The 14,449-nt window shown below is 39.8% G+C and overlaps 1 protein-coding gene across 2 annotated transcripts in view; it reads right to left on the reverse strand.

Annotated features, from left to right (window-relative positions):
• Nucleotides 1-3,958: 3,958 nt before the first annotated feature.
• The window catches only part of dglucy (D-glutamate cyclase), a 13,546-nt gene continuing 3,055 nt past the window's right edge, over nucleotides 3,959-14,449 (reverse strand). The window contains exons 2-15 of one of the 2 annotated variants that reach the window (XM_032500130.1): nucleotides 14,335-14,417; nucleotides 10,973-11,126; nucleotides 10,090-10,176; nucleotides 9,520-9,673; nucleotides 9,103-9,253; nucleotides 8,885-9,007; nucleotides 8,186-8,428; nucleotides 7,879-7,996; nucleotides 7,469-7,611; nucleotides 7,253-7,352; nucleotides 6,554-6,702; nucleotides 6,248-6,367; nucleotides 5,289-5,449; nucleotides 3,959-4,265 (exon numbers count right to left, since the gene is read on the reverse strand). In XM_032500130.1, the coding sequence (XP_032356021.1) occupies nucleotides 4,104-4,265; nucleotides 5,289-5,449; nucleotides 6,248-6,367; nucleotides 6,554-6,702; nucleotides 7,253-7,352; nucleotides 7,469-7,611; nucleotides 7,879-7,996; nucleotides 8,186-8,428; nucleotides 8,885-9,007; nucleotides 9,103-9,253; nucleotides 9,520-9,673; nucleotides 10,090-10,176; nucleotides 10,973-11,126; nucleotides 14,335-14,410 (1,941 nt within the window). In that variant the 5' untranslated portion in view covers nucleotides 14,411-14,417 and the 3' untranslated portion in view covers nucleotides 3,959-4,103. The remainder of the gene's footprint in view (nucleotides 4,266-5,288; nucleotides 5,450-6,247; nucleotides 6,368-6,553; nucleotides 6,703-7,252; nucleotides 7,353-7,468; nucleotides 7,612-7,878; nucleotides 7,997-8,185; nucleotides 8,429-8,884; nucleotides 9,008-9,102; nucleotides 9,254-9,519; nucleotides 9,674-10,089; nucleotides 10,177-10,972; nucleotides 11,127-14,334; nucleotides 14,418-14,449) is intronic. The other variant, XM_032500131.1, reaches the window with a different exon arrangement.

A 14,449-nucleotide genomic window follows, 5' to 3' on the forward strand; every position in this document is an offset into this window, starting at 1 on the left:
AGGGGCACATGCTTTTGTGAGCTAAATTTAAATGGAGTGGAAACGACACCCATAGGGCACAGACCAGCACTGTGCAGGACTGGGAGTCTGTGCTGTGATGATAGATGACACCTACCGTCTCTTGCTCGTTGTCACTTTCAATGAGGGCAACCTCATAGTTGAAATAAAGGTTATTGATTGTTTCCTGGTACAGTCAGCCCACGACTAGCCTGTGTAAGAATAGGAATGTAAAGACGGTGACTGAATGAAATGTCTGACCAAGCTTCTCTAACCAAACACTAATTACATACACTCAAGACCATGTAGCCTGCCAACCAGAATCAAATTATTTACAGTGAACTGCAGATGTTCACCCGCAGTCAAGAAATACCATCTAGACAAATTTGATGTTTTTTAAGAAAGCGGCTCTTCCAACTACATCTGGGAAACCAACCTCAGCTGTTTACATCTGCGTCCTCCCTGCTGTGTCTCTTTCTGAGCCATTAGTAAATTCATAAGGCGATATCAGGGGACACACCATCCCCCTTGTTAACAAAATGACCGAAATACATTCACTTTTTAACCTGCCATGTATCTCTATCTGGAATAAACTGCAGATCCGCTGCTACTCTCAGTTCTTTTAAATCAAGGCTGAAGACCTTTCTTTTTGATGGTGCCTTTCTTTAAATGACTGCTCATTTCTTTAAATTTCTTATGCTGCACTGTAACTTTTATTCTTGTGTTTCATGTGTCTATTTTTTAACTGTCTATTCATGTGTTTTACCGGTTTTTAATGCTTATGATTTTTAACTGTTTGTACTTGTGTTTTATCTGTTTAACTGATTTTGTGTAAAGCACTTTGAATTGCCCTGTTGCTGAAATGTGCTCTACAAATAAAGCTGCCTTGCCTCTATCCCCCCCCCCCCCCCCCCCCCCCCAATCCAGCTTAACTATAAAAATTGCACGAGAACAACATAGCACAACAAAGTAAAAAAACTAAAGAAAAAAAGACAGACTTCCGATTAGTGTCATATTTACATACTTTAATATGTACAACAGATTTTTCCTGACAGTAACATTTGAATCACCGCCTACCAAGAGCCTGGGCCTGTCCCAGGTCTCTTCCTAAAAGGAAGTTTTTCCTCGCCACTGTGGCCCTGTTGCTGCTCTGGAGGAGACTACTAGAACTGTTGGGTCCATTTAAATTATAGAGTGTGGGCTAGACCTACTCTGTCTGTAAAGTGTCTCGAGATAACTTGTTATGAATTGATAATATGAACAAAATTTAATTGATTTATGCCTATTCTCATTAATATTCAATGAGCTAAGCTGCTTGACTCTGATTGGCAAACAGCTAGCCAATGAGAGCCTAGCTATCAGGATCCTTTAACCAGCTCACGAATAGCACTGAAGGCGTTTCTTCTTCGCTCGCCTTCCGACTGGGTTCAGCATAATAATCATAATCTTAAAATTAGGTGTGTTGAAATGAATCATTGCATCGCGATGCACACGATTCTTTACGGATACAGTGACAGACCATAATTGATTATTGCCTACTGATTATTGTTGCAGCGTTTTTTGTTGTTGGCTTTTGTCTTCTGTCTGCTGTGTTCAGACTCCGCTACACTCAGGAAGTGTCTTTTTTAAGAGCAGATACAATAAAAAAGGGAAGTTCATGCATATACTGTATCTGACTGCTTGAATTTGTGGATGAAAACCATGTGAAGCAATATATATTAATATTGAGGAGGTGATGCATCGTGATATTGAATCGTTACAGGACAACTGTAATTGAATTGAACCGTGAGACCAGTAAAGATTCACATCCCTACATAAAATAGAGGCCCCATAATAACGTGAAGTTCAAGTTGGAATCCAACTTGTTAAGCTGTCTGTGGAATGTGTTCCATTCTCCTATCTCTGCATTGCAAAGGACCTACACATCGTTAGTGCACCTACAAAATGCCTTGATATGTGTTTGGACTGTTAAAAAACTGCGTTCATAGCGACAGCTCATTTAAGGGACAAAACATCTAGTGCTAAAGCTCCATAACATTGCATTTCTTTTACAAATTACCTTCTAGTTACCGTCAATTCAATGGATCTTTTATACCATTACAAAGTGTATTTAAAAACAAAAAAAAGTTCTTTAAGGCATGTATTCATGAGCCAGACAGAGAGCAAAGAAAGCTGCTTTCAGATTTCTTTGCTTTGTCATCGGTAGCCAAGGAAGAGGGATGAAAGCGACACACGCTCTCAAACATACACACACCACACAGACACACACAAACAGCTATCCTTTCATTCTCTCTTTTTTTCCTCTCTCACTTTCTTTTGGTAATCTGAATAGAGAGGAAACAGAACTTCACTCGTTGGAACACTGATTCAGTCTATGCTGCTTCAGTGGGTTTTCGGCAGGGTCCTGGTCTTAACACCAACACTGCCGGACTCTCTGGGGGTGCTACATCCGCCTAAACCCGAGTATGTGTGCAGTATCCTTTTGTCCAACGAACATCGATGGGCCATTAACACGTCAGTTCAGTCAACAATCTACAATTGAGGAACTCATTTTTGATGAAAAACATCTATTTGCTTCTATCTGTTTTGAGTTGTAAGCAGCATATAACCTGCAGCGTAAAACATAAAAGGCATGAAACAAATGCTAAAACATTGTCATCAACTTCAGCATTTTGATTTTGACAAGTAAACTAAATGGTAAATATAATATAATCACAGTGCAAATGATTAAATTATCACACTATGTCTAATGAAAGAAAAACAAGAAGTCCTTTCAGCATTTACATTTGTCTCTTCATCTCTCCCATGAGCAATTCAATTCAATTTTATTGATGGTAACAAATCTAATTTTCTCTGCTCATCTTCTATTTTGCCAAATATGATTTGGCAAAATTACATATTTACAAACGTTGTACTGTCCCTACAAGAACCTTGAGTGCAGTGGTCTTTCAAATTCAATTTTATTTATAGTATCAAATCATAACAAGAGTTATCTCAAGACACTTTACAGATAGAGTAGTTCTAGACCACACTCTATAATTTACCCAACAATTCAGTTCAACAGTCTACCTGCCATACATGGCAAGACACGTGTGATTACTTTCGCTTTCATGTCTGATATTTTACCCACATGAAAAGATGAATACTGTAGGCTGTCAGGTTCATAACACTTTAACTTACTAAATAAACACGGTCAAGCAAGAAAAGAGACGCAGACGGCAAATGAGCAGTTTGATAGACAATTGCAAGAGGGAAGGTCACGCGAAGAGCCTCCTATCTGCAGCAAGGCTCTGGTGGAACTTCAGCGATTTCTCTGCAGCGCTGTCTCTTTATTCACAATTGTTGAAACAAGGACATCTGTTATTTGGGCTATGCCTACGTTGAGAAAAACCAGGGCAAAGTGCAGGTCGCTAGGGCGAAGTGTACTCTGAGTGACCTCCAAAGCTAAGATATTTACTGCTTGTGATATTCAACAGTGAGACATTTATAACCTCTTGTAAGAAACAGCAGCAACATAAGAAAAGAGGGAGAGCAAAGAGAAACACAGTATTGTTAAATGTGCATATAAGATTATAAAATATAATAAGCATGTAAGAATATATGACAAGCAAGATATGAATATATATAATAAGCATGAAAGTTATAATATTTTAAGACACTACTACAGAGAAATATGAAATAAAAATGAATTTCTCTGTCATAGGCCTACATACATTAGTGTGATTATAAGTGCACGTGAGAGAATACTGGCGTACATATTGAGTTTCCACATCTCACTCATTGTCTCAAATGCGCTGTACGGCCATGATGCAATTGTGTCAATTCCTTTACGGAGGAGAGTTTTCTAAACTTGTTTCTATCATTATAACAATATGGGAATGTGCAGAAAAGGTATTTAGAAAAAAAGCAGTGCAGGAGGGAAACATAGCAATAACAATGTTGGAATAATTAAAATTGTTAAGAATCACAACGTTAAACTGCGTGGGCTACGGCGGTTCTAGTCTTCACGAGCATTTGCAGCTATTTGTATCAAGGTTATGTTAACACTCAATCTCAAAGATAGATGAGATCCAGCAGATGGCTGAGAATAAAAGCTGATGAGTTGGTCAAAGGTTTGGAGTGGCGGGGCCTAATGTGACTTCCAGAAGTCTGGTGATGATGTCAGAGTGAGTGGGGTGAAAGGTCAAACCATCCACCTCCATGGCCAGGTGACCAGTTTTCCCACTTCTTATCCCAAAACGCACCAGAGTGGATAGGATAGACTCTTCCTGGAGGAGAAAGACAGAGAAAGAGACAGAGAGTGTGAACATGTACCGTAGGTATAGTCTGGCTATCACCAGACCAAAATCAATCTTTTAAGACTGAACAATTAGTCTGGGTAGTCTGCTCTGTATTTCTACTGCAGGAGAGGCGTGATCAACGGGCATATTTCAAATGACATAGTCCTTAAACCAATCAGACCAATGATCCGGGAGACGTAGTTTATCAATGGGTTGCTGTTGCCGTCAGTTGACGTCCAAGGGGGTAAGCCCCTCTCCAGAACGGGTATCTCCTATGGCGCCATTTTTCCCCAAGCTTTGTAACTTGGGACATACTTTTCACATTAAACATAAAATAAAGAAAATTTTACTTTCTATTGCAGCTTTAAGTTAATACATTATATTTCAAAAGCAATGAACAGAATGCATTATGTATTTAGTCTTTGTCTTTTTTGTTGTACGTAACAACCATATATGATACACATGAATTTAGTTTGGTCTTGAAAATCTGATTATAAAACTAATTTTAAAATGTATTTGTGCTGTCTTGTAAACATGTGGACCAGGGACATTCATGTGCATTGGTATGCTATTAAAAACTTTCATCATCTTAATAATCCAATCTCAAACTGAGAACAGACAGAGGGAAGATACATGATTAACAGGAATCAAAGACCCTGGACACTTGGCACAACACTGCTGACTCTGTGTCTGTCTGTTTATGTATGTGTTATTTTGTCCCCCTCCCTAAATAAAAAAATAAATAAAAAAATTGGATCACAAAAAAAGAATAACAGGAATTGGTATGCATCCAGTGATTGTTTGTAGTTATAGTAATATAAAGTTATATCATGTAAATAGAAGGATATTAACCCAAGATTTACATCTTAAAAACTGACTGACTTTTAAGAGAATACGAGAAAGCAGATGGAAATTCCAAAAATGGAGAATCTTCAAGACTATTCTGTAAGATAAAATGAAGTGTGTGTGTTTGTGTGTGTGTGTGTGTGTGTGTGTGTGTCTGTGTGTCACCTTCTCCACAGATGGCAGGTTAGCAGTCCAGTCCTGGAGCTGTTCTTGGGGGATTGTGTTTTCCAAACCCAGTCCTTTATTTCTGTATCGCTGGTGGGAGGGGCAGGTGTGGAGCAGGTAGAGACCACAGGCCACGGCATATCCTCCCCAGTTAGACACCCCTGCAGGAGGGGGGGCGGTGGTGAGTGTGGGAGAAGGCAAATCCTGACAAGGAAAACTCCAAGTACTGTAAGACTGTAAGGTATTTTACAGCTTTCTCAAAGCCTAATTGATGGTTCTTAATGAGTGATTATTTAAATGACTGGAATAAAAAGCATGACATTTTTTGGGTAAAAAAGAAGATGCAATGACAGATGTCAACTGACAGTTTGGTGAGAGACAAAAATTTAGCATAGTGGCCAAGAAAATCACAGTTAATAATTCATCAGTCTTACTTCCACATTTGTAGCCAAGATAACTGAAATGTTGCAGGAAAAGCAATATTGGATGCTGGGACATATCGCCCTTTAATAGACACACTCAGGTCAGTTAAGGACTTGAATGGTCCCATTCTCACATTGCTGTGTGTACTGATCATCTAGGCATGCATAACTGAGACACAAAGGTTGCGTTTATTCATAACTACTACTACTTTTTGGTTTCACTTCTACATGTGTGCAGATAAAATAGCCAACAATTAACAGATTTGCATATACAGATCACAAACTTACTCCACTATGGAACTTTCTATCCCTTTTTGGTACTTGGCTAAGAATACATACAGAGAAGTTATGGTGAGGCCAGTTTCACTTCTCTATAGTGTGTTCATTGTTTATGTTTTATGTATAATATGCTGTATATGATGTTAGTTGTAACGTGTGTTAAAAGCAGTTCTGTGCTGTGTGTATGCACCCATAACAACAGTAGCAGTATAATCTGCAGTGTTCATTTTGTACATCTAGTATAATAATACTCCATACCAGCTGTGATGGCATAGTCAGCAGGAACATCACATGCTATGAGACCCCCATTGGGCATCAGAGTCGTCACCTTTTCCTTCAGGTTACCCATCCCCAACTCATTACCCCCATCACCGATTCCTACAGGGTCAGAGAGAAAAACATATGATGAGCTATACAGAGAAATTAAAAGCAGAGAGTGCACGAGCCTAGGCATATTTTACTAATTTGCTGATAAAATAACAAATGAATGCTGCGCCATTGATTTTAGACAAGGTTTTTGTTGGTCTATGGTGCAATAAAAAGGTATTATAAAGTGTTACCTACCCGTAGTGGTAATTCCTGGTAAATCCTTGGCAGCAATAAACAGGTTATCAATGGGATCCACCAGATGTTTGATGTTTATTCCTCTCATGTTGTAGTAATTTCCATCTCCAGCACGTCCACTGCGCTCTATCGCCACAAGGTGGTCGTACCTGGTATTACAAATTACAAGCACATTACTTCCACGCTCTTGGAGCTGAAGGACTCACCTGATGGCAAGACGTAAAAGTCCAGTGTCATCACTAACAAATATCTAGCATGGGAACTAGACAATTCTACGGTGCTCATGTTTCATTTGCACTAGCAGATACGTCTACAATGAATGAATAAAAAATAGCAATGCGTGTTGTCAAAATATCAGCCAATGGGAGCTGGCTGCAGGATGACTCAATCACCATAAACAGTTTTTAATGTTCTATCAGACTATAACTACTCAAGAGTCTGCTCTTGAGACTTTGCTCTAATTTTTGGAACAATTGGGTCAGGATTTGGGATCAGGGACAACTGCTTGGATTTTGGGATTGTCCTAAATCTTTTGAGCTGTCCGGTTACCCTAATCTATACTAAGGACACAAATGGAACCAACCCATAGTCTAGAAAGGCTGTAAAATAGATGTGATGTAAAATAGTTTATCATAATAGGGCCAAAAGGTCCTTTATGTGTCCTCATCCTCACTGCAAACACACAGCAGGTCAGCTAACCTGGGCTTGCTGGGGTCTCCATGGTGACACAAGAAGTGTAGTGCAGAGTCGGGGCCGTTGTCTTCAAATGTGACCAATGGGATTGCAGTTTTTAGCACACCTGAGCATCACAGTATCAGAGTTATTAAACCAAGTAGATGTTCTTTATTGATGAAGGATAAAGGCATTATTTGGTGGTGTTAAGAGAGTTTGGTGGCAGGTAGATCTCTGTCCCACCTGTCTTCACAGCTTCATCAATGATGGCCTGGTTCATCTCCAGGGCCCTCCTGTCCGTCACCAATGTTACCTTTTTCCCTAGCGACAGAAGCATGGTTGCCATGGCAATGGCTCCAGGTGGGCCGTCAGTCTCATCAGGGGGGCTAAAGGGGAAACACTAACAATCAACCTGATGAAACATTTAAAGTTGTAGTCAGCGATTCCATAACACATTTTTCCATGCCAGCAAACATCTTCTCACGCACTGCTACCTAAACCCTCGCGTGATACAAAACAGAACCGTGGCACCTAACAAGTCACAAGCTGAAGAATTCCCTATATAGTGTGTTGTAGGATGGTGTGTCATACTTCTAAAAGTAGTGTAAGAAGCATTTCAATATGTCTGTGTCAAGTGTCATCTGTGTAGGTACCTGTGCATGTAGTGTGTGGGAAAGCCGGTTGTTATGGCAACAGAGAATGCATGGGAGAGTGCCAGACTGGAGCGCAGAAGTTCATCCTGAACAAATAAAGCTCTGATTCCGCGTTGACCTGGTGACAGAAGGGGACAAACTCACATCCACCTCCAGCAAACCTGATCAAGATGTAGCAGAGCACTCCGTGACTTTCCATCATCTCTACAGTTTTGTTAATAACCATGCTCACTGGGTATTGGTAGGGAGAAGTCCCATAGTACCATTTCTACCAAAATCAATGAACTTGCTCTACGCACATGTTTACCTGGGTCCTCTCCAATAATCATCTCCAGCTGTCTGATCTTTGCCACGGCTCTCTGAGATGCCAAACTGTACAACAAGGGATTGTGGGATACCAGAAAGCAGAGGGGAATCAGCTCAAGATTGTGATCCGTTGAGGGAGAGTCTACACCCTCAGAGGGTGGAGTTATGAGGGAGGACGGGGAGCAGTCTGGGATGTCCGTCAGGAACATACAGCCTGGCGCGTGACTGAATGCCAATGAAGGCTCTAGAGGGAGACAGACATCTGAATGCATCATCACTTCTTAGATACTATGAGAAGGTTATGGAGTGAATGAAGCATTTAGGGGTCTACACTAAGAAGGATTACAATAATCATAATTATAACCAATTATGTCAGCATCCACACTGATGGCTTTAACGTTCGGTAAACAGTAGCACCAAACATGCACTGCATGCTCCAGCTGATTATAATACATGAATACAGCAGACGTTGCAATGTAAGATTACAGGAATGTCTGTAGTATTATCCTACATATTTGTGGATTTAGGTACATTTTATGAACCAAAAAAAGTCTAGAGGCTGTCCTTGGGGATGCCGAAAGCACAGTCTTTTCCAGGAAACAGATGCTATTAGAACTTTTTATAAAAATATATATTTAAAATTATTATTACAGTTATCCTTCTTGGTGTGGACGGCCCTTTAGCCAATCATACTCCTCACTGCTGCTGAGTATTGCTTCTATTGCAGTCACTCCACAGGCCCAAAACACTGTGACATCCCCAGGCTGCAGCTCTACTGGCTCCCCATAGTCTGGTTTGGACAGGTCCCCTATGCCTAGGAGAGCTACACACACAGGTGATGTAAAGTTATGTGTTTGTAAATGTAGGTTAATATCCTGTGTAAAGCGTGTGTGTGTCTGTATGAGTGTGTGTGTGTACCTGGGTCTCCTATGTGTACAGGAACTCCATGTGCTAGTGGATTGAGGTGGGTAACCTCCACTGCTGCATTCAGCATGCCAGCTGGAATCGGACGCATAGTGGTCACAAGAGGGCAGCTGAACACTCCTGCAGGAATACAGGGAACTGCAGTCTGGACACACACACACACACACACACACACACACACACACACACACACACACACACACACACATTTTAACATCTTATTTATTTATCATTAACAAATTCATCTCGAAAGCTAAGCGCTGCTGTTGTCCTTAAACGTAATGCATCATTTGATCTTTTGCACGCAAACGTCACTGGAATACACAATTTTAAAACATAGCCACAAAACAAAGACATCGCTTACCTGTATTCACCTCATGCACATGCATATTTGAAGATATTTGTACATACCCTATACATGCTGACATTTGTGCCCTGCTCCACGTTTCTGACAGGGACTCCAGCTTTCTTCAGTTGGCCTTCAAAGCCAAAACTGCAGCCCAGATAGAAGCATACCATGTCTGCCCACAGGCCATGATGTTCAGCCTGCTGCTCTGATTCAATCCTGGAGCATAATTAAAAAGGAGAAGTGAGAGAGTGGAGAGTCTAACAAACCATCCATTTCCTCCCTGCCTCCTAAATCATGGAGAATATCTATGCTCAGAGTCAACCAAAAGGGCTTGGACCTAGTTATGACTAGACGTGATATTATTTGTTGTCTGTCAGTTATAATTTAATAATTTATAATTTATACTGTTTATTGAGCCCCAGTGGGGAAATTACAATTTAAACTCTGTTTTGTTAGTAATCACTACACACAGGCCTGAAATACACACACATGCTCAGGACCTATTCATGCACTAATGGAGACCAACATATTCCATCGAGTAATCTTGATTACATTCTCCACGTCAGTTTCCTCTGCGTGTTTGAACTCAAACTGCTTTTAGTGCAGTGCTCCGTTTGTCTTTGTTAAAATACCTTGGGTGAGTACAGTGACTCTGCAGACTGGAGACTCTATTCACCAGGCAACCCTCCTCATACACATAGTACTGAGAAATATCTGTCCTGAAGACAGAAAGACACAAACACACACATTTGACATTTGCCATGTTAACGTTTGTAAAGTGTACTGTCAGCAAGAATAAAGTGTAAGGATCAATGTAAGGAACTCATTAATGCCTTAACAAAATACATATATACGTATATTTAACCACAAAATAACTTTGGCCAACATTTTCAAATCCATTTCGCATTCAGACTCGCTCTGCTCTCTGGCTTTTGCTTCATGTTCCACGAGCTTGGTCCAAACTTGGAAGACCTTCCTTTAACGTTAGTGCAGCTGACTCCTTTACAGCACTTCCATAAAATCAACTCACACACCTCTAACAGCAATCAAAGGCCATTGAGAACAAATATGTCTTGAGTTGTGTTTTAAACTATCAATGGAGGTGGAACAACTTAGACAAAGTGGAAGATTATTCCAAAGTTTTGGAAATGCTACAAAAAAGGCACGATCTCCCTTACCCACTAACCTTGACCGAGGGATACTTCAAAACAATTGACTCAAGGATCTAAGAGGCCTGGAATTGGAGTAGGGGCTGAGGAGTCCTAAAATATACTGGGGAGCCTGACCATGAGCGGCTTTAAAAACAAATAAAAGAATCTTAAAGAGAGAGCTACAGTAACACAGAGTCACAAACATCGACCAGAGTTAATGTGAAATCTGCTGACATTTGTCCATACAGGCGTGAGCCCTTCCATTAATCATTATCGTATTGGAACAAGAAGAAGAGAAATACAGATACAAAATGTCAAAGAGTAATGGATAGGGTGTTCATTGTGTGATGTACATGTGTTCTACCTTATGTCAGCACATCTAGCAAGAGATGGACAGGCAGTCTCTCCTGATTGGCTGCGATAAAGGAGTGGCAGGGGGGCAGGATTCTTGCGACAGAACGCTTCAAAGTCATTGGCCAGATGATTGGGGAGGATGACGACATTAGCCTGCAGGTATCCTGACACCAAAACAGAGAACATGATTGGCTCCAGACCCGCAGATTAGTTGGTTGAACAGGATTTCAAATCTATTTGATAATGGGTAACGGGTGGGAGTGCCACATCCTATGCACTATAATAAAAAAAATATATCTTAATGTTACTAAGATAAAGTAACAAAAGTGCAATTATGGCTTCCATCAAGTGAAATCAATCAAAGGGAAACATGGTAAATCCAGTTCTTTACTGTGTTAGGAGTATGACTTGGGGTTGCACGATATTAGGAAAATATGCAATAACTTTGTTGAATATCGCAATACCACTATTATTTGTGATAACTAAACCTATTAAAGTGTGCTCAGTACTGCATTCCTGCTGTTTTAAGTGTTCTGCTAACATACAACACATTGCTTGTTAAATTTGAAACAAACAAAACAAAATCATTTCCAACAATATTTTAGTGAACTGTGTGGAGGCGTGCATCAATAACAAAATTATCTACAATCAGTCAATTCAAGAGAGAGGTATTTTTTGTATGTATTAATGCAGGTTCTGTTATGATTGATCATAAAGCCCAGTGAAACTGTACAGCAGGGCTGCAGCTATCAATCATTTTAGTAATCAAGCTATTAATCCATCAATTGTTTGGATAAGAAATATTTTTGTTTTATTGAAGAGCAATAACATACAATAATTTGTTTTAATTTTTGGGAAAAAAAGCAACATTGTTATTGTCTAGATTGCTTAAAACAATATCTCTCAAAAAACTAAACCTCAAACTAAAGCATACATTAAACATAACACAACATAAACATTACATTAAGTTATTCAACTAAACTTTCAGAACTACAAGTTTTAACCTGGGACTGATCTGTATATATAGGACTCTATGTAAGTATTAGTTATACTCAACCTATTTTCATTTATATATTTGATTACAATGTCACACAGCTCTGTTACACTTATGCTAGTAGATCATTGATCAGCTGTTTCTCCGTAAAGAGAGTGGTGCTCAACAATCAGCTGTTTTTCCGAAAGGGGGAGTCAACAAGTCGTCTCTTTAGATCACATTGTGGTCACCACCATCTTTTCTTGTCCTTGTTTCTGGTAGTTGTTGCAGTAGACACACTGTAGTTTTAGTTTTAATTACGTATGAACTTTGGATACTTTCTGTTGTTTTCTGCAGCCTGTCTCTTCTCTTATCCCCTTACGCGCTTTCTTAATTTTGTAATAATCCTCCGTGCCGAAACACCGTGAGCGATACGTTGGTAACAATGATTAAACAAAGCTTCGCCTCGAGGACTTTAAGTAATCGAATTATTCGAGTTACTCAAGGAATTGTTTCAGCCCTACTGCACCAGTCTCTGGTTTATCAGTGAAGTGTACAAACAACACTGCAGACTGAAGGCTCTGCGCTGATACTTAATGTAACGTGAATAAAACTAACATAATAACTGGTCCGTGAACACTTTCATCAACAAAGGCGGTTGAAGACAACAACTCCCATGATCACACTCTCCCTCCCAGTCATCAAAGAGTCAGTCTTCTGTTAATGTGTTGATTGACAGAGCCCTTCTGGCAGAAAATTATAAATAATTCCAAGTTCATGATTTCAGTTTCACATGCAGCACTACAGGTGATAAACTGGTTCTTACCCTTTGCTAATCCAGTTGTGGTGCTTATTCTGGGATCGCCCTGCCTGATCAACAGCCTCAACTTAGCAGGACTCAAAAAACGTAAATAATTTGACTGCTCCATTACAGAACACCCACTTTTGTTAGATACTCTAAAGTCTACTGCATCTAGCTTCTTTTATTCTATGGACAAACTGGTTTCTCTCAGGTAATTGCCTCTTGGTCAAAGAGCCACAGTAAATGCACACTGCAGTGGCAGCTACGCTAGCTACAGGAACCGGTGACTGTAGTGGAGGAAGATAGATGGCATGTTGTAATTTAGCCAAACTCTGCACATTAAAGACTAGTCACCTCAAGGGTTAATGTTCAAGGGAAGAAGTCATGCATGTGGTTAATCTTTGATAAGAGGTATTCGAGGTGAAGAGGGGGCAGGGAGGTAGCCTTGCTCTGCCCTCCAACATACTTCTGCTCAATTTTCATTTTCCTTCAGTACTCAGTCTGGGTTTGCGGTATATTCTTGGGTTTTCTCCGGTCAAATCTTAACCCAGGGGTGTCAAACTCAACTTCCCTAAGGGCCACACTTGAAAATGAGAATCACATCAAGGGCCACACAGAGTTTATTGCGTTTATGTCATGGGAAAAGTCAAATATCTTTGACTGCATTAATTGCATGTCTCATATAGTCTTCTCACTTACAGTTTGGTCGGCCAAAATGTCAATGTCAAAAAAACAAACAAAAAAAACATCAGAAATGTTGAAAAAAAAACACTATGAAAAGTGACAAAACGTAGGTGGGCCAAAAATGTATTGTGAACCTAAATGTAAAAAAAGAAAAAGGTTTTAAATAATGTTTTTAACAGTTTAACTGATCTGGTCAGAATTCTTATTGTCTGTTACAATCCGTGATAATAACAGAAAAACACATACAAAGGGAAATAGTATACAGGGCATATACTATTGTCCTTTGGACAAGTACATTCATGTTTCACTTGTCCACGCACAAAAGTCACAGGTAAAGTTTTCTCATTTTATAATTTTTGGTGTGTGTTTTGCTAATGCAGAATTCAAACAAACTATTGAAAGCATCCAAACACTATAAACATCAACTCAATTCAGTTGAGACAAATGTGTCTCAAGAATAGATTTCCCCTTCAACAAGAAACAAGGATCTCCAGACTCCATATATAAAGTAATATTTTGCACGCTGGTGTGCAGTGTATCACCAGAGGACTTTTTCATTCTATTTTCTACAATTTCATTTGCTTTCCAGCAGAGGCTGATTTACCAAGGGATCCTTTAAAAGGTGTCGCTGCTTTACAGTTGACTATTAGCTGATTATTAGCTGGGTCTAACGTTTGCCGTCTGTTGCCCTGGATTATGGGAAAAAAAATGTGTTGTTAAATCAGTAACATAGATGTAATGAGTGGCACGTAATGTTTAGTACCATGGCGTTTTATTTTGTTTGAGTTTTCACTTGTCCAGTGGGGAAAGTTAATTTCTCTTCCATTTGCCCTCCAAAAAAATCCCCTTGTCACAGACAAGCCTCAATGTCGAGCCCTGGTATATAAATGTAGTATGTGTGTTTGTGTTTTACCTGAGTCCATGGAGCAGTTAAAGGAACTCCTGAAAAATCTGAGGGAAGGTCTGGCGGCTCTGACAGCAGTCAGCATGCTTCACCTAAACATCAAAACACACACACACACACACAC

The sequence above is a fragment of the Etheostoma spectabile genome, chromosome 20 (genome assembly GCF_008692095.1).
Source record: "Etheostoma spectabile isolate EspeVRDwgs_2016 chromosome 20, UIUC_Espe_1.0, whole genome shotgun sequence".
NCBI classification, from domain to species: Eukaryota; Metazoa; Chordata; class Actinopteri; order Perciformes; family Percidae; genus Etheostoma; species Etheostoma spectabile.